The sequence below is a fragment of the Dinoponera quadriceps genome, unplaced genomic scaffold (assembly GCF_001313825.1).
Source record: "Dinoponera quadriceps isolate SergipeBrazil2010 unplaced genomic scaffold, ASM131382v1 scaffold1565, whole genome shotgun sequence".
Taxonomy (NCBI): domain Eukaryota; kingdom Metazoa; phylum Arthropoda; class Insecta; order Hymenoptera; family Formicidae; genus Dinoponera; species Dinoponera quadriceps.
In genome coordinates, this window is record NW_014556124.1 from 2,597,462 (window position 1) to 2,616,145 (window position 18,684).

An 18,684-nucleotide genomic window follows, 5' to 3' on the forward strand; every position below is an offset into this window, starting at 1 on the left:
AGAGAGAGGAAGAGCGTGAAGCGTTTTTATACGTGAGATTATTTATTTCTATTTATTTGTAATTTGGCGTTTAAAGAGTTTTTTTTATTGTTACGCGAGGAAGAGTTTTAGACGTAGGGATATCTTCAGATTGTTCATCGAGAACTTCTCACGGCTTCGAAATTTTTTGTATCTCGTTGGTGTCGAAAGAGAGAGAAAGAGAGAGAGAGAGAGAGAGATACACCGCTACCACGTTTTACAACGCAGTCTGTATGTGTCTCGCGAGAGAGAAACTTCCGCGAGAGAAAGGGAAAGGGTTTCGCGCGGGTCCGATGCGCCGTATTCGCATTTGGATCGACGTGGTTCGCGCCTTCGAGCGCACGATCGGCCGCGAGAGTCACACCGTCGGTGACTCGTTTTCTCGAGTCAGGTTTCTCGGGGAAGAAACCTGATCCTGTTTTTTCTTATTTATAATTATTTACACACACATACACACACACACACACACATTTACGTATATATATATATAAACATGTCACCATGTGGAAAGATAATTTGTTATTATACGTTTCGAAAGAAAAGGAAAACCAGATATTTCTCTCTTTTCTAATCGTGGCAACAAGGCACTCCTCTCACATTTTCTCCACCACTTCGATCCTTCTGCCGCCCAGCGCCCTTGCTCCTTCCATCTCCCCTCCCTTCCAACCCTCCCCGATTCCTCATATTCTCCACCGATGGATAAGACGATGACGGCGTACAGTAGTAATTATAATAAGGGAAACAGAAAAAAAAACAGTAAAACGCGAGACGAGCGACGCGCGGCATCGTTCGAGCGAGAAGTAGCCTCTGCTAAAAAGTCGACAAAAAAAAGATGAAAATAACAATTAGTGAGAGACGCTGTATGATTGTGTATATCAACAATAAATAATTGCTGTGATTAGAATCGATTATTAGTAAGTAGTTAAGGATCAATTTTTAAGGCACATCGCGGAGAGAGTGAGAGAGAGAGAGTGTGTGTATGTGTGAGAAAAAGAAAAGGAGTACTTATTATCGAGAATGTGATTAGAGAAAGAGAGTGTGTGCGAGAGAGAGAGAGAGAGAGAGAGAGAGAGAGAGAGATGAAGGGAAAAATGAAGAGAGTTTCTGAGTGCGCGCGTGATTGTACATAACGAGCGTTTACGAGCGCGAGAGAGGCAAAGAGAGAAAGAGGAGAGACACGACACAAGTAGGGGAGATTTGAAAAGCCGCGTTTCACCGGCGATACGATAACACGTGCGCGCGTGCGTATGGATACCCTCTCGAATCGTCAACGGCGTTACATTATCCGAGCACGATTGCTGAAAACGGTGATCCTGAAAACGTGAAAAACAACAAAAAAAAAAGAAATATCGAAACGCGATCCGATCCGGGAGGTGCTTCAATCGGAACGGGATAAAAAGAGACCAAACAAAACGGAGAGATTAAAATAAAACTGCGGGAAAAGCGGGATGAGGGGGAGGGGGAGGACGTTGATCGCGGTGCGCGCGTTTACGTAGGATTACAAGAATCACGATCTTCCCACTCGGAGTGTGTCTCTTGATCATACATTGATCTCCATCTTCGGCACACATCAACCGGATCAAACACACGTACGTTCGGTGTGATGCGTAGTGAGAAACGAGCGATCTCGTGATTTTCGTTGCTTTCGACCCGCCGATTGAGTGACGGGATTTCGCGGGGGAGAAATCAACGTCGAAAAAATCGTTTCGATAATCATCGCGGAACGACGCAATCGATCGCGCGATTCCGTTTACAGCCGATAATTTTCTCGTTACTACATGCACCCACATACACACACACACATACATACACACAACACACAAGTATACATCACGCGGCATCGCGAATCCGAGGATGAGGCTTTTGTCGCGCCGACATATTCCAGAAGCATATCCAGTGACACATATGACTAGGCTACGAGTAATTAATCTCTCTTTCGGGCTCCGCGGCCGTAAGCCGCGCGCGAGCCTGCGAGCAACCATTTATCCAGGCGTGTATTATCATCACGGAAATCGATCGATCGTATATTACCAACGAGAGAGCACCCTATGTGTAGGCACGATTCGATCGATTCTGTGTGTGTGTGTGTAGATCTCTAGTGACCGTTAAGATATCGTCTATCGCATGTAACAAACCCGTGCGGGGGACACGGCGGGGGAAGCCGGGGGACAACGCGCGCGTGTAATAGTCGTGCGGTCGCGCCTCGGACGGTTCTATAATTTGCCGCGGAATTCGGGATAGAATTCTATTTCTGCGTGCGCACGGGGAGAGGGGGAGAGAGAGAGAGAGAGAGAGGAGTCACAATCGTAGCGCACCCGTGGACGCGCGAGCGCGCGCGGCGTACACGCGCATCTATAAATCTTCGAATGCGCCTCGTGTATCGCGGAGCGCGTAAAATTTGCAAATAGAACCGGCGCCGCCGGAATTCTGTTTGCGAGGAGAGACGGCGCGGGACGAATCGCGGAATTACTCTTCCAAGTGCGCGCGCGCGCGCGTCCACGCATACGAAACTACTTCGGGTGTGCGCAGCGCGGGATTCCGTCGCGAATTCTTGCGCGACGGGGCGTTCGCAGAGGAAAAGAGAGAGAGAGAGAGAGAGACGGCAGGCTCGCGAAATTTTCGAGCGCTCCTCCTCGCGTTGCGCCGCGCATCAAGTGTAATCCCGAGTCCCGAATAGCAAGTCACGGATCGTCCGAGGCGGGCTCAGGCAGAATCCACGAGACGAGCGGTGGATTATATATTCCTCAAGATCTCCGTTGTACCGGCGCACCGATTAGCGCTAACCACAGTTAATGATATCCGCTTTCTGTATCGTAGATAGGGGCGCGATCCGGGCAGAGGAATATCCGGGGAATACCTGAGAGAGAGAGAGAGAGAGAGAGAGAGAAAGAGAGCATCGATCGGTCACTGGCGTTGCGGCCGGTCGTGTCGAACATCCGAATAGAATCAGAAGCGAGACGGAGGAAAAGGGGAAGCGAACCAGATCCCACGTTCGGGTACCGGCTGGGGATGTTCGCGTAGAAGAGAATCAATTTGACATAAATTTGTTAAAGATCCTCTTCTAAAAAAAACCGATTTTCTGAGGCCGGTGTTCATGATCGGATCTTGGATCTCGTATTTAAGGCCGTCTTAAGTTTATCTTGAGGTCCTTCATCGCTCACTTCACTGGCTATGAAGCATCTGAAGATAAACTAAAAAAAGAAAGACGGTTTTAGATATAAGATCTGACTACGAATATCGGCCTAAAAAGTGATTCAGGATCGAGCATCCCCGCCGAGGTTCGCATGGAAGAGAATTGATTTAATAAAGTCGATTTTTGCGTCTGAGGAAAAAAATCGATTCTCAGAATCGAACATCCCCCCAGTACCGACTTATCATTACTGCGCGCGCCGTAAAAAAGACAAAGCGAAACGCGACAGGAAAGAAGACAACGCGAGAAAGATCCTCCCGTGTCGGATCCCGGAGACATACGCCCCTTCCCAGCCCCCACTCTTCACCCTCATTACGTTAAGAAGATAGCTGGCAAGGATAAAAGGGAAAAAGGGGGAAGTGTTCGACGGCAAAACGCGATCGCAAACGGCAAAGCTCGAGGATCGAGTCGACGTATCCTCGCCGCCGCGCGAAAGAAACGCGGCTCGCGGAAAAGCGCCGAGAGGGGAGAGGAGAGGGAAGCGAGACACGAAAGACACGTGCGCAGAAAAAAAAACCTTGATTGCGATCGTATCGCGTTGTGGCGTAGAACAATCTGTTAGTGCAGGGGCCTTATCCTTACTGCGTGGGTCCTCTTATCGAGGATCGTCGCGATCGCGAATCACGCTCGGCGATCGCGCGTCCCGTACGCCAACCGTTTCTCCTCCCCCTTCTCTCTCTCTCTCTCTCTCTCTCTCTATCTCTCTCTCTTTCTCGCTCGAATATCTTCGTGCTCGAGGCGAGTGCGAAATCGCGAATCACGGGCGCGTGAATCGGACGAAGCGCGAGACGCGCCCTCCGGATCTCCGGCGGAGGGAGAAGCCGGGGGGAACGACGGTCGTCGAGGTGTGACGATCGATCGCGGTCGATCCTCGCCGGGAACCCGACCTTAACCATTACGCAAGGCAATCAGCTAAGAAATAAACTTAGTTTTTATAGGATATTGAGAATCGCCCCGCGCCCCTTCGGGGCGCGCGGTCGAAGGGCGAAATAGCCCTTTCCTCCTCGTATCGCAAAGAAATGAAAGAAAGAAAGATCCAGCAGCGCGACCGGACCGTCGCTCGCGATCTCCTGACGCCGTGTGTCGTCGCGTCGACTGAAGGGGCTGGATCGACGGACGGACGGGCGTCGTCTCGGCGACGACGCCTGGAATATTCCGTTCGTCTCGAATCCCTCGGTCGCGCGACCGACTTTTGACCGGCGGCTTCGACAGCGTGCGCGGAAACGCGCGGGCTCGCGATTTTCACTCGAGGACGATCCTTCTGAGTGAGGAGCCGGTCGAGGCTCCTCCGACGTTGAACCACGCGGCCCGTCGTCCGCGTATAAATATCGCGCTTTCTCCCCGCATAGATCGAGGTCGACCGAGAGAATCGTGCGTGTAGGTTCGGACGCGCGTAACAATCCAGGTGGCACGTGCTAATTTCACGTGCGTTCTTCAAACGTACGTAAATGGCCGGTCTACGATGGATATTCTAAGCCTCGAGCTTCGAGAAACTAACCGATCACAATCGAATATGAAGAGGATAATTAACTGTGATCGGCCAGTTTCTCAAGGCTTAAAATACCTATTGTAGACCGACACTATGTCGTTTCATAATCGTATACCACGTAAGTTTGAGGAACGTGTGTGAAGCTAACTGTGCTAGGGAAGGAAGTAGCAGCAAGCTGTCGGCCACGTAGCGTGTCGAAAGGTCAGCACTTGACGCGGTACGTTCAGGTGTGCCAAAAGACAGGGAAATATGTCTTCGTAAAGAGGCAGGGTGAAAAAGAGCCACAAGGGAATCGATCGAGCGAAGAACTCTCAAGTCGTCGCCGAGCGGCTCAATTCTCTGTGCCAAGTTACTCTAAAAACGTGGTAACCGTCGCCGCCCAGCGGCATTCAGCACGTGTGCCAAATCGTCGTTCGTTAATTAATCGCCGCCGCCTGTTTCGGGTCGCGAGTCCCCGCCCTGACGTACCACCGAGTGTCGACGAGGTGCGCTCGTTCCCGAGCCCTCTCCGAGCTTTTCTCGACGCCTCGCCCGGCTCGATCCGGCTCGCGCGTGGGGTTGACGTTGATCCGACTTCTCCGGGGGCTTCATCATTATATATACGTAGTAGGGAGCGAGGGTGTGTTTCAAACTTAGAGAACGGTCGACGAAAACAACTGAATACGTTTCAGACAATCATCGAGGTGTTAACGTCGCTGATATTTTTATAACGTAATCTTCTTTCTTATCGTGTCGATATCTTATATGTATATGTGTGTATATATATATATGTACGAGAGATCGCAGTGTAACTGCATTTCCTATAGGGAGCGTGAGAAAGTGGGATTTACTGTCGCTAAAATGAGAGATGGAGAGAGGGGGAGAGAGAGAGAGAGAGGGGGGAGGGGGGAGTTGTCTCTAGAGTAACCCGTATCCACGCACAGTGTATTCTTCCGGTTCGCAGTCGCGAGTCTTAAACGTTCTAGACGTGTCTACGTTCTTGACGTGTCGACATATAGCCGCCGTTGGATCGAGAAGCAACGCGTGTCGCGCGTCTCAGGATGCCGCGAACCTGAATCTCTCGGCGCGAGAACGGCGCGAAGCGATCTCGTCGAGTCGAAACGTCAGGAAGGGAACGAGCAAGCGAACTGATCATCCTTTTCGCGGCGGAGCTCGGGTGACAACAAGCACAAGGGGAGAAAGAGAAGTGACGAGTGAAAAAAGGAAAAGAGGACGAACGCGTATTTTCTCTTGCCGGATGCGCGCGCGCGGCGAGAGAGAGATCGAAATTGAATTAGTGAAATATGATATTACGAATTGTAATGAATATATAGGGAGCTTCTTTCTTCGGTTGTTGTTTGCGCTTTTTCCGATATATACTCGAAGGGAGTGACGTTGCGTTGTCTCACGGAGATCGAAACGAAGCCGGAGATTCTTCGCTCTCGTTAGCGCGTAATTACTTCCCGTCGTCTTTTTCTTCTTCATCTTCTTCTTCTAACTACTGCTACTATTTCTTCTTCTTCTTCTTCTTCTTCTCCTCTACTCCTTCTCCTTCCTCCTCCTTCTTCTTCTCCTACTCTTTCTTCTCTTCGACAATTAATAGACTAACGTATCGAGCTCGTGACACAGTCTGTCGTTCGATCTACGATGGATTGTTAGCGAGACGGATCTGATCTCGAAGCCAAAAACAGAGAGAGAGAGAGAGAGAGTGAGTGAGTGAGTGAGAGAGTTAGAGAGTTAGAATACCGGAGTAATCTTATCTCGTAACTCGTCGTGAAGGTGTTCCCTTTAACGAGAAACGTAAGTCATATCAATTATCGATGGAGAACAATAAATTTTAGATATCCTCTTCTTTGACGAGAGAAAAGTGTTCGTCGTGGAAGTAGTATTGTATTTTCGTAGAAAATAAAACGCGTTGCCCGACTCGACTTTGTACAGGGGGAAGAAAAAAAAAGAAAAGCGAACGATCTTCCTCGAGCTACTCGTTATCCGACGACTGGCGCGCTAAAAAGTGTATTTAGAGGGGGAGCGAAAAACGCGCGCTCTCTAATTTTTCGAGACGATAGCGACTTTTTTATCGTTCGACCGCGCGAAGGGAGAAACGTCTCCTCGATTGGGAGAACGCGGCGACACGCGCCATTGCGGATTTTTGCGACCCGATCCATCGTCGAAGTCTCCACGTACCCTCTCCAACGTCGCTAAGGTTATATATATCCTTCCGTTCATTCTCCCTCGAAGCGTCAAAAGGGAAAAATAAAAAAATGAAGACGTCACAAAGAAAAGACGCTAGGAAAAACGTGAAATACGTAACGAGAAGGGCGTGATATGTTCGCGGACGGACGAGCTCTTTGTTCTCCTCCCAATGCAGTCGCGTCTTCTCGATCCCTCTTTGTCCCCTCCAACCCTCTCTATCTTGGATCCCCGTTTCCTTTATCTTCCTCGGCCAGGATCGACTTATGTTAAAAAGCCTTTACGAAAACAGGGTCATAAATACTTACGTGTAATACGAGTATTTTAAATTTTTAACGTGAAAAAAAAATCGTAAGAGAGAGAGAAAGGGATTAACAAAGCGAGGTGTAGTAATGCGATGTAACAGAAATAAAAGAGAGAGAGAGAAAGAGTGAGCGAGCGAGCGAAAGACAACGAGCGAACGAGAGGGAGAGAACGAGAAAGAACGAGAGAGAGAGAGAGAGAGAGAGGAATAAAATTTTTTACGAAAAGAATAAGTAATCTGAGGTGTATAAAAAGTGTCGCGAGTACGACTTGCGACTGCGTCTTTCAATGTGTATCGTCGCTCATTTTTGTAACGTGTCGCCCCGAAAACGCACGCGCATTCGGAGCACACGTGTACGGAGCGCGGAGATGTGATCTCACAGTCGAGTCAGGCGAAGCCCTTGATCCTTTCAGCACCGGAGCGAGAGAAGGCCGTGTACCGTGTGTCTTCCAGAGCCTTCTTTCGTCTTCACTTCGACCGACTCGAAGCAGGTTCACTTGGATCTTACGTTAATTAATCTCGCACTAATTAACGTCACGCTAATTTCACCGCGTTTATCCCCGTTTTATGTATCTCCGTAGCCTTCGCGCTCTCTCGCGTTCAGGGGCTTCGAAATATTCGTCTGGTGATATACAGTGAGCGATCCAACAGAGAGGGGGGGGGGGAAGAGATTACTGCGTAATCGTTGTCAGTGGGTGGGTGCTGAAAGGTTTAAGCAAGAGGCGCGCCCGATCGCGATACAGATGTGGGTCGGTCGTCAGAAGGTCGCGAAGAGCTATTTGGGCGATGTCACCAAGTGAATCACGGAGGAACGTCGAAAGTGCCGATCGCGAGGATTCACGGACGGGAAACGTGCGTCGGCCGGGTCATACCCACGTGTCGTGCTTGCGCCACGTGGTACAGCGGAAGACGCCGAGTGAAAAGTGTAATCCGTGACGTTCTTTCGCGATCGGTCGCCTCGCACAGCGTAAAAGTACATTATTCCAGGGTAAAGTTTTGTAAAATCGTCTGGTACGCAATATTTTATGTAAAAAGTAAACACATACACATCTAAACATACACACACACACACACACACACACGAAGGCACACATCTTTGAACGAGACACATATTGGACAAGCAGCATGCTCCCATGCATAACACATGATGGATACAAGGTGAGATAGGGAAAGAGGGAGAGAAAGAGAACTAGAGAGAGTGAGAGAGAAAGAGAGAGTTAGAAAGCGAGAGAGTGAGTGTGTGAATGAGAAAAAAGAAAGAGAGAGAGAGAGAAAAGATACGTTCGCGTGATGCTTGGACGCATCGGAGCGCGAGAGTGAGAGACGAAATAAAACACCTGCTGTAGGCCGGCGGTACGTACATACGTATATATACATATAGGGATATGTATATATATACATACATACTTGCATACAATATACAATTACCGTAAGTGTATAAGAGATACTTTATATAGCTGTATTCTACGTCGTCACTACGTATACAGGCTCGCGAGCGTTGACAGGTGATTTGTCTCGGCTGGCGCGTTAAGGAAGTGCTTTTAGCATAGGGATCGCGTGGATGAGAAAGCGAGAGTGTGTGTATGTGTCTCTGTGTGTGTGTATACATGTGAGAGAGAGAGAGAGAGAGATAAATGGGAAGGTAGTGCACGAGAAGAGTAAATTTATATCTCGCAGTCGACGTTACATATCTTTGACTCGTTTGTTTTCGAAGCGTCATACTGCGTTTAAACGCGTTTGCGAGAGTATTGACGTCGGCGCGTTACGCACCGGTGTGCCACGGGAACGACGAGAAACGCCAGCTCGTAGCGAATTGCCGCCGAATCAGCCTAAACAGTTCGAGCGCGCTGAACGTTAAGTCTGGCCGCGTCGAGCCGCGATTTCTCGCGATTCGACGGCAGCCGCACACTTGAGTTCGCCCGCAGACGAACGGACTCGGTGAGAAAACACACACAGGCGATCGTCGCCCAACGTCAGTCTTACATATCAGAATTTAGTCAGCATCGTGGGAATCCCTCCCCCCAGAGGCTCCCCGAATTTCCGACTCCGCGCGTTTCGAGCCGAGAAGTTCGATCGAACGTGTCTCGTGCTCGGCGTAAGGAAGGGAATCTTCGGGTACTGATCGTGGATCGGGTGGGCTCGTCCGACCCCGAAAAGCGACCGGTGCCCGAAGAACGTTGCGGAAGAACGACGTTCTCGGCTCCCCCGAGCTCCTCACCCCTTTTATTATTGACCTTCGAGAAAACCCTCGTCCAACCCCCGGATAAATTCTCTCCTCCCAGTGCATCCTAGCTTTAGAAGGTATATTTTATTTGTATCGTCACAGTTACACCGCACGTACAAAAAAGAAAACATACACACACGCGTACATGATATTAACGATGGAATACTTGTACTCGGCTACGAGCTGTGTAACTCTGTAACGGTTCTTATTATTATTATTATTCTTAATGTTGCTACTCCGTATCGCGTAATCTGTAAAACGTATAAATATGCATTCTCCGTTGCTGAATTGACCGATCGATTGACCGGTCGGTCGGTCGATCGATCGATTAATTGCGCGCGTCATGCGCTTGGAAGCTAACGCGAAAATGACTTCTTGAGAAAAACCGAATCCTTTCGTAAGGGAGACCGTTGACTGCGTGGGTATTTTTTTACTTTACTTTTCTAAGTTTTCAGTCTTTTTCTTCACTGACACAATACACACGCGCACTCATATTATTGTAAAATAGGGATCATTTACACACACACACACCCACACGTACACTGAGGAAAACACTTGTGGCTCATCATTTACTTACGCTGTTACACACACCGTTGTCTCTTTCGGCGCTCGGTTACACGCACTGAGAGGAAAGTAGTTTTCATTAAGCTGCAGTTGCCTTAATTAATTAAGACGTAACGATGTATCAGTTTCACGCGATCGGTTCGGACGTGGTGTGAGAGAAGGAGAGAGAAAGAGCGAGAGAGAGAGAGAAAGAGAGACAGAGAGCATTCTGCTGAAATAGAAGTGCGACAATTTCGACGTCGATTGTTCTCATAATACGTATCTCAATATACGACGCAAAACTATTAGCTGTGCCAAGTAGCGGATTTTTTTCTTTTTTTTGTAAGAAAAGTGAAAGGAAATAAAGACGATTGCTGCAAAACGAAAGTATATCGATCCACTTTTAATGTATAACGCTCACTCGTCGGAAATCTCGTTGTCGTCGCGCGCGTGTTCGACGCGAATCCGATGTAATTTCGCAAAGCGGAAGAAAAGGAAAAAATTAAGTGGACAGGACATTGCAATTCGCCTTTGCGCGACACGCGCCTCTTCACGATCGCGCGGTCGAGCTGACAATTTTCTCTCAGTGACAACAAAGCCCTCCCGCGCGGAGGGCGGTGTGAATCCGAGGAATCTGAGGAGGGAAAAGAAGAGAATATGATAACGCGGCGCCTCGCGCGGCAGAATTGCCTGCGAGATGTGTTGGGCGTGCGAACGCGCATACATACACACACACACACACACACACACATATTGTCATTGTCGCGATTGCGCGAAGGAACGTCGTGATATAGTCAGTTCCGCTATTTCCTCCGTTCCTGATCGACATCGTCGTTATTGTTGCTTCGCGATGTTCCGCGTAATCGCTAATTGTAATCGTGATTTTCACTCGTCAGGTGCCGCGCCGTCATAACACACGAGCTGCACCTTGATCCTGTTTATTTACACTTCAGCGAACACGACGATGCCGCGTTCTCTCGTATCGCTTTTCCTCCTTCTCCTCTCCTCTTCCTTTCTTCTGTTTCCTTTCTTGTATTATTTATTTGCTCAAGACGCGAGATGATGATGCAATTCACACACACACACACACACACACCAAGTGATCTAAGGTGTTTGAAGGAGGAGCGCGTGGATCGCGTAAGTCGTGAACCTTTGTGAGAGTGTAGCGCTTTTATTATTATTTTTTTTTTACGAGAAAGCTCTAACAAGACTCTAAAAGAGGGACCATAAAGCTGAATTTCTAGGAGAAAAACGGAGCGCGCGTTGAATCTACCGATCGTTCAATCGTATCCCCATAGTCGAGCAGTTTTGGGAACGTTTTTGCGTTCGTCGTGCTCTCGCGCGCGTGCGGCGCCGAGTTCGATCGTCACGCGACTTCGATTCAACTTTTATCTCCTCCCCTTTCTCTCTTTTTATTTATTCGTCGTCCGTGCGATGCGTCGAATGTTACTGTCGGGAAAAACGGGAATCGCGGGGGCGAAGTTCGCGGCGCTGAGTGCGGGCACGCGAGTACGAGACTCTCTCTCTCTCTCTCTCTCTCTCGCAACTCTCGACTATATATATTTTTTACTCTTATTTCGCGCTCCCTCCCCCCTCTTTTCGAACACCCTAGAATCAATCACTCCTGAACGGCGCGATCGGCGAAATCGCGAGGAGAAAGTCGAGGGAGACCGGGGAGGACGATTGATCCGTTAACCCCATCGCACCGTTCGTGAGAATTAACACGTCATACACGGCATTCTTCTAACTTATTCGTTGCGCGTGATCCGAATCGCCGACCGCTGGGAGGGATGAACGACGAGATCTCCGCGAGGCTTCTTCTTCTCCGATCGCGAGACAGCAAAGCTGTGCTTCGGTCTTGATTCTCGCACGCGCGATCCCTGAGTCAAACGTTCATCTTCTCCTTCAGCGGTCGGATCGAGAGAGCAAACATGAGAGAGAAAGCGAGAGAAAGTGTATATGTGTGTGTGTGTGTGCGTGTGTGCGTGCGGATGGGATAATGAAAGAGGAAGAGAGAAAGAGAGAGAGAATGAGAGAAAAAAAGCGCGAGAGTAAGAGAAGGTACGCGGCTGTACCGCCGCTCGAATAGAAAGAGATCTGAGGAGGAGCCGTGATCGCCGGACTATTGTCGTACGTTCTTTAGTGGCTTTACAGGCGAGACGATTTTTAGACTTTGGCGTTGTACGCACGTTTTACGTCGGAAAGAGAGAAAAAGAGAGAGAGAAAGAGAGAGAATGAGAGAGAGAGAGAGAGAGAGAGTGTGTTAAGATGAAAACTACGTGTACATCATCGACTACCTTTGCAACCGTCGAGATGCTTAAGATTAGTCGCCACTCACACACATATAGACAGATAGACACACACACACACACATATACACACACGTAATGCCCAAAAAATTTCGCTTAATCAAACTTTCCCTCCTTCTCCGTGTATCTCTCTGTATCACGTATCTGTAATTATTATTGCCATCTGTCTCGGGCTATTTAAATTGCGACTGGTCGTTCAGACAATTCAGACCGGCATTGTGCGAGCTACGACGCGCACTCCTCGCCCGCAATCACTTGCGGGCAATTACGAGGAGGAGGAGGAGGTGGATTACGCGCTCGCCCTCGCTTTTGTTCAGGAGTGGCTCGTCGTACGACTGTTCGGCGCTCGCGGTTCCCCTTGACGTTGAAGATGTAAGGGCAATAAACCACTGTACATTTCTCGAATGTACACTTGTATTTGAATGTGTAAGTTGCATAAAAAAAAAAGACAGATTTTTTAGATATTGCACTGTCATATTTATTATTCTAAGGTAACGAGAGACCGATCGGCTCGCGGATCGACCGCGCTCCCGAAATCGCGTGTCGATTTCGGCCGCGCGAGCCGGGCAGGAAGAGGCGGGATCCTCCCCTCTGAGAGACGATCCCGCTCCCTCGAGGATTGAACGGCGAGCACGGTCGATCGCGCGCGCGGGCGCCATTATGAATTAATATTATTAATAATAAAAAAGAGAAAAAAAAAGGTGAAGAGAAGAAAACAAAGAGGCGAAAAACCGAACGCATTGTTCTTTCCACTAAGAATGGAAGCAAGGTTTTTAGTGTTTTCACTACGATTGATAAACGATTCTATTATTATATAATATTATATTAATAACAATATTATTACTGTAATGTTTGTTTTTGGTTATTAAAGTGTGTATATAGCAATATATTCTAGAAACGACCGATCTCGTGCATTTACTTTCACACCAAAACCTCCATGAAGAGTCAAATGTCGTTTATAGATCTGCCGTGGAATTGCAATTTTATGTCCGTGAATACAGTTGACGTGTGACTTAACAGTAAAAAATGACGATCTTCAGTATTAGTGAAAGGATACAGATGTAATAAATAAATATATATATATATATATGTATATACAGGTCACGACAAGTAGGTGGAATTCAACATGCGCGGATTATAACTTCCACAAACAATACTAATGAGGCGGCTCCAGAGATACATCATAGCTTAAAGACTACTTTCGAGATGTATATAATGAACAAATACGAAATTTACATATTTTTTACGTAGTTACACGAAGATGCAACTCAATATCTATTGAATGCCAAAATCTTTTATGAAATCTGTTATTTCCAAATTATACCGCATGAACGAAAAATCACATATGAATCATAGTTGATTGTTTGAAATATTTTTTCTTTAATTTATATAATTACAGATTATGGTGTTATTTTTATTCGTCGAATTATTGAGCAGTGAAGCAGAAGTCCTTTCAGCTTTCATTATTTACGGAAGGTAAACGAAAAACTATGTTTTTTGGTGAGCGATATTCATCAGCAAATTAATAGAAAATTGAAAATTTTCCTTTTAAAATGTATTTATCTCATTTTTGATAGAAAGGAAATTTCAATGTTACAATTTAATTAAAAAATTCAACTGACCCAGAAAACCGTAAAAATATATTAGAATTAAACGAGAAGTGGCGTTCGTTCGGCTTTCAGCTTCGTATTCACGCAGCAAAAATGTCCAAAAAACACATCATAGGGATATCCTACAGATGTCGTGATATTTTTAGAATATCCGTATAATGTATTTTGGATATTTTTGTTGTGTAAGAAAATATGAAGTTGGATATTGAACGAATACTATTTTTCTTTTAATTGAATATATTTTGACGAAAGTGGACAGCAGCGTTATATTCTTAATATTCCCGGAAATTCCAAGTTTTAAGCTATGAAGTTTTAAGTCGAGTAAGCTATGAAGTTTCGAACGACCTCACTATCATAATTTTTACCATAGTTATAGCCTATAAACTTTTATTTATTTTTCATGATTGGAAATATTAATTCTTTAATATTGTATTATTTAATTTGTACATAATTTAAAAGCCCTTCTGTGTTGCTAAGATTTTCTATTTGATGTAAAATTGTCTTTCGACCTGCTGCTTAATCTTAAAAGTGAAAAATAAAAAAGTCTTCTAACTTGCCGTTGAATCGTAAAACTTCAAAATAGAAATAAGTCTGACTTACTATGAATTATATACTACATGGAAAATAAAAATAAATTTGACTCATCTTGGAGTCATACTACGACTTCGATCTTTCAATAAGGACGGTAGCGACTCGTAGCGGAGATTTTAGAACTAATTAGTAGCCACATCACCATTTAACAAATTAACGGATCTAAGAATAATTATCAGACCCGTTATTATTACGGGTTTATGTATAACCTAGTGCCATCTAGCGGTATTGAATAGAAATCACTCGAGAGAAAGGTTTGAATCTCGAGTTACATGGTTCGAATCTTGGATAAAAAAATCGTGAAAAATTAGTTCCAAAGTCTCCGCTACGAGCCGCCACCATTCTTAAAAGAGAATCGCCGAAGTAGTACGACTCAACAGCAGTCCAGGCTATTTAAAAAAGTTTTTTATTCCAGTAGTAGTCCACAGACTTTTCCTCGTTCGGTGCGTGCGATAATCGGAGTCGTTGGGATTTAAACACGTGCGAGGTTTTTAATAAACATATCTGCAAATAAAATGGAATCGGACAAAGAAAGTGAGGAAAAACTGAAAGATTTCCATGAGCTGGAACTAGACGACAGGATATTAAAGGTAAACATCATCAAACTTTAGTGATGTTAGGTTAAGTTTACTTTAGCAAGTACTATATACTGCATAATATCCCAACAGGATATATAATATCTCAAGTTATATATTTAATTTGTTAATTATCGTATAATTTTAATTTTAGAGAATTAAATAAAATGCGCGTTCCTTTGTTTTTACGTCTCGAGTATAAAATAATGCTGAGGAAGAGTAGATCTCAGCAGAGAATCGTCTGGAACAGATATAATTCACTTATTTATTTGTTTCAATTGTTATCCTTTTGTTTCTGCACCTGAGATATTTCTGTAGAACAATACGTGTTGCAATAATAATATATCGAGGAATTAATTATACAGGCGATCGCAAAGCTAGGCTGGTTAGAGCCCACATTAATACAGGAGAAAGCGATACCATTGTTGCTGGAAGGGAAGGATGTCCTGATCAGAGCTCGCACGGGATCCGGCAAAACGGGTGCGTTTGCTGTGCCGCTCATTCAGAAAATATTAATAAACAAACGCACTCAGGAGAAACAGGAGATTAAGGGGGTGATCGTCGCACCTAGCAAAGAGCTATGCAAGCAGATTCAGGAAGTGATTGTTAACCTGACTACCAAGTGCAGCAGGGAGGTCAGAGTGGTTGATGTCAGTCCTCAGACAGACTTGAACGCGCAGAAACCATTACTGAGTGAAATGCCAGACATTGTTGTGGCTACACCAGGTCGTTTGTTGCAACATTTGAAAGCAAGAAACTTGGTCTTAAAACGCAGCCTGGAAACATTAATTATTGACGAAGCCGATCTGGTGTGTATTTGTCTTACGGAATATCGCTAACTGAATTTCTCCATTGCGTGATATCCACAAGAGAGAACAACAGTGTTCAACCGGTGTTGATTGTTTCAGATATTCTCGTTCGGTTATGAGGACGACATGAAAGCAGTGCTGGCCTATTTGCCAGCGGCTTATCAAGCGGCTTTAGCGTCTGCCACGTTGTCTGAGGATGTTCAAACTCTGAAAAAACTTGTTCTACATAACCCCGCGATTTTAAAGCTGGAAGAGCCACCTTTAGCACCACCCACTCAACTGGCACATTACACTCTGGCTGCGGAGGAGAATGACAAAGCGGCTATTTTGTACGCCCTGTTGAAATTGAATTTAATCAGGTATTGTACTTAGACGAAAGCGCCACGAGGAAAGCCGCATGATTCTCGTGAATAAAAATAACAAGCACTATAATCGTGTCTCGAGAATCCTGCAGTCTCTGAAAATGTGTTAGAAAATTGCAAGTTCACACTTAACGATCAATCCTTCGTTAATCCTTCTAATTATTTGCAGAGGAAAATCCATAATATTTGTAAACACGGTAGACAGATGCTACAAGCTGAAGTTGTTCCTGGAGCAGTTCGGTATCCCCACTTGCGTCTTGAATTCCGAGTTGCCGGCCACCTCGAGATGCAGAGCAGTGACGCAGTTCAACAGCGGCACTTACGACATCATAATAGCGTCGGACGAGAAGGCATTGGAAGAGGTGAGGCAATAAATTGCGCGGACTTACAGGGAGCCGCACGTGTCATCGTTTTGATTCGTATTACAGCCGCACGTGACAAACAGGAAGAAGGGCAAGCGAAGGAAGGACAAGGAATCCGGCGTAGCGCGCGGCATCGACTTTCAATTCGTGTCTAACGTCGTCAACTTCGACTTCCCGTTGGACGTGGACTCGTACATACACAGAGCAGGACGCACGGCCCGCGGGAAGAATCAGGGAACCGCCCTCAGCTTCGTCGCGGTCAGGGAGAGATCTCTGATGGAGAGCGTCGAGGAACAATTGAAGCACACCTACAATCGCGACAGTCTATTCAAGACCTATCAATTCAAACTGGAGGAAGTGGAGGGCTTTCGGTACTTGGCCTTTTTCTCGACATTGCCGATCGCAAATCGCGAGATATACAAACTGATTACGTTGTGATTTCAGTTACCGTGCGAAGGACGCTTGGAAAGCGGTGACGAGGATAGCCGTTCGAGAGGCACGGTTGAAGGAGATCAAGCAGGAGGTCATGAACTGCCAGAAGCTGAAGAGCTACTTCGAGGATAACCCGCGCGACCTGCAGTCGTTGCGCCAGGACAAAGCGCTGCATACGGTCAAGCTGCAGCCGCATCTAAAAGACGTGCCCGAATACATAGTGCCGCCCACTTTGAAGAGGCTCATGGGAATCGGCAGGAGAAAGAGGAAGTTCGACAGGGACGCCGCGGCGTCCGGGGCAACCGCCGTGAAATCGAGATATCGAGCTCGCGCCTCGAATCCGTTGGTCAGCTTGCAGATACCGGCGAAGAGCAAGTGATTCTTTCCGCACATCGAGAGAGACACGACGATCTGGCTGCCTTAAGGGGACGACTCTCGAAAGAAGACCGTTCGCTTCACCTTTGTTTTTTATTGTTAATAAAATTAATCCAACAACAGCAGCGCGCCGCATTCGTTTGCCACAACTCCATCGCCAACTCTCTCTCTCTCTCTCTCTCTCTCTGTTATTACCTACAATATCTTACAAAATTGTTACGAATTGTGTGTGCATGTGTGTATATATATATATGTGTATATATATACACTTTGTCTGTAAAATAGAGTTATATACCGAGAAACGGGGAGTGTTCGAATGTATCTTCGACGGTACTAACGTAACTAGTTGTGACTCAGCAAGCTGTCCGATCACTTCTTAACATTCTCCTTCGGTTTGTATGTTTTCCGCACGATGTCATTGAGACCCTCTTTGTTCCTCGCAAGCTCAACGGCGTAAAACTGTATCCTGGTCGTGAGGATGCTGTTCTCCTCCGAGTACTCCCCGGTGCAGTCCGCTCTCATCAGTGTACCGAAACTGTAGTCCTCCACGGTGTCCTTGAATTGCTGACAGAAGGGTCTCCATTTCTCCTTCTGTTCGTGAGACTTCAATTCCTCCTCGTTTATTTTGTCCACCTTCATATCAGGAAACGTCTCCCGGAACGTTTTGTAGATCAGGTCGTCGTGCGGTGTAAGCCTCAAGAGTTTTGGATCGACCGAACATAAAATCTAAAACAATCCACTCTCCTGTCACATTGTTATTGTTTACGCCTGTTCCGTTTGTTTCACGTGACACTGCGAGACTCACGTTGAAGTAAACCTCCGCGTGCTCCATAGCTTTCATGGCCCACATTCTCTCGACGCTTGGCTGAAGGGTGAGTGAAATAAATAAAACAAGAAAGGTGAGTGCATGTTTCTTCACGCATATCAATTTGAAAGCGATAACAGTCTTCCAAACGACGAAATAATATGATCATTATCTGGGTTCTACTCACGTCGTTGACGAATTCTTCGGCGGGTCTCGACAGTACGTCGAGGCCGGGGTACTGCTGATGCTGGAATAACAATTTGTGACTGGTTAGGTTATAAGCATTTTCATCATGAAATTTCGGACGAGAGGATGGCAATGAGAAATTCGCATACCATGCTGATGTCCGTCATTGTTTCGCCGGCGACTGCTCCGACAATTGCTGGGAAGGTACGAGTGTCCGTTTGGAGTCTTGTAAACACGATACGCGAGAATTGATCGATCGCGCACGCGACGTCTTACACAGTGAAGAACGAGGCATGTGTGAAACGTGCTTCAGGCCTGATTTCTCGCGCAG

General features: G+C 46.4%; 2 protein-coding genes across 3 annotated transcripts; one reads left to right on the plus strand and one right to left on the minus strand.

Annotated features, from left to right (window-relative positions):
* Nucleotides 1-511: 511 nt before the first annotated feature.
* LOC106746681 (probable ATP-dependent RNA helicase DDX56) lies at nt 512-17,581 on the plus strand. Of its 2 annotated transcripts, XM_014623483.1 has the most exons (7): nt 512-13,722; nt 14,866-15,037; nt 15,388-15,831; nt 15,931-16,190; nt 16,363-16,555; nt 16,622-16,926; nt 17,000-17,581. In XM_014623483.1, exons 2-7 carry the CDS (start codon nt 14,963-14,965, stop codon nt 17,364-17,366), a joined length of 1,644 nt encoding a protein of 547 aa, XP_014478969.1. In that variant the 5' UTR covers nt 512-13,722; nt 14,866-14,962; the 3' UTR covers nt 17,367-17,581. The 2 variants fall into 2 exon arrangements, with proteins under 2 accessions (XP_014478969.1, XP_014478968.1); XM_014623482.1 differs by having other exon boundaries at nt 512-15,037.
* Nucleotides 17,437-18,641, minus strand: LOC106746682 (protein PBDC1). Its single transcript, XM_014623484.1, has 4 exons — nt 18,503-18,641; nt 18,355-18,414; nt 18,168-18,227; nt 17,437-18,088 (listed from the first exon to the last, which is right to left on the minus strand). Exons 1-4 carry the CDS (start codon nt 18,518-18,520, stop codon nt 17,732-17,734), a joined length of 495 nt encoding a protein of 164 aa, XP_014478970.1. The 5' UTR covers nt 18,521-18,641; the 3' UTR covers nt 17,437-17,731.
* Between the last annotated feature and the right edge of the window lie 43 nt (nt 18,642-18,684).

Excerpts from the sequence above, each read along its gene's own strand:
- LOC106746681 (XM_014623482.1), top strand. The coding sequence starts at position 14,963 with ATGGAATCGGACAAAGAAAGTGAGGAAAAACTGAAAGATTTCCATGAG. Across the intron at positions 15,038-15,387 it reads TAGACGACAGGATATTAAAG|GCGATCGCAAAGCTAGGCTG; the intron begins GTAAACATCATC and ends TTAATTATACAG. Across the intron at positions 16,191-16,362 it reads TTGAAATTGAATTTAATCAG|AGGAAAATCCATAATATTTG; the intron begins GTATTGTACTTA and ends AATTATTTGCAG.
- LOC106746682 (XM_014623484.1), bottom strand. Across the intron at positions 18,228-18,354 it reads CCGAAGAATTCGTCAACGAC|CCAAGCGTCGAGAGAATGTG; the intron begins GTGAGTAGAACC and ends CTCACCCTTCAG. Across the intron at positions 18,089-18,167 it reads ACGCGGAGGTTTACTTCAAC|ATTTTATGTTCGGTCGATCC; the intron begins GTGAGTCTCGCA and ends GGATTGTTTTAG.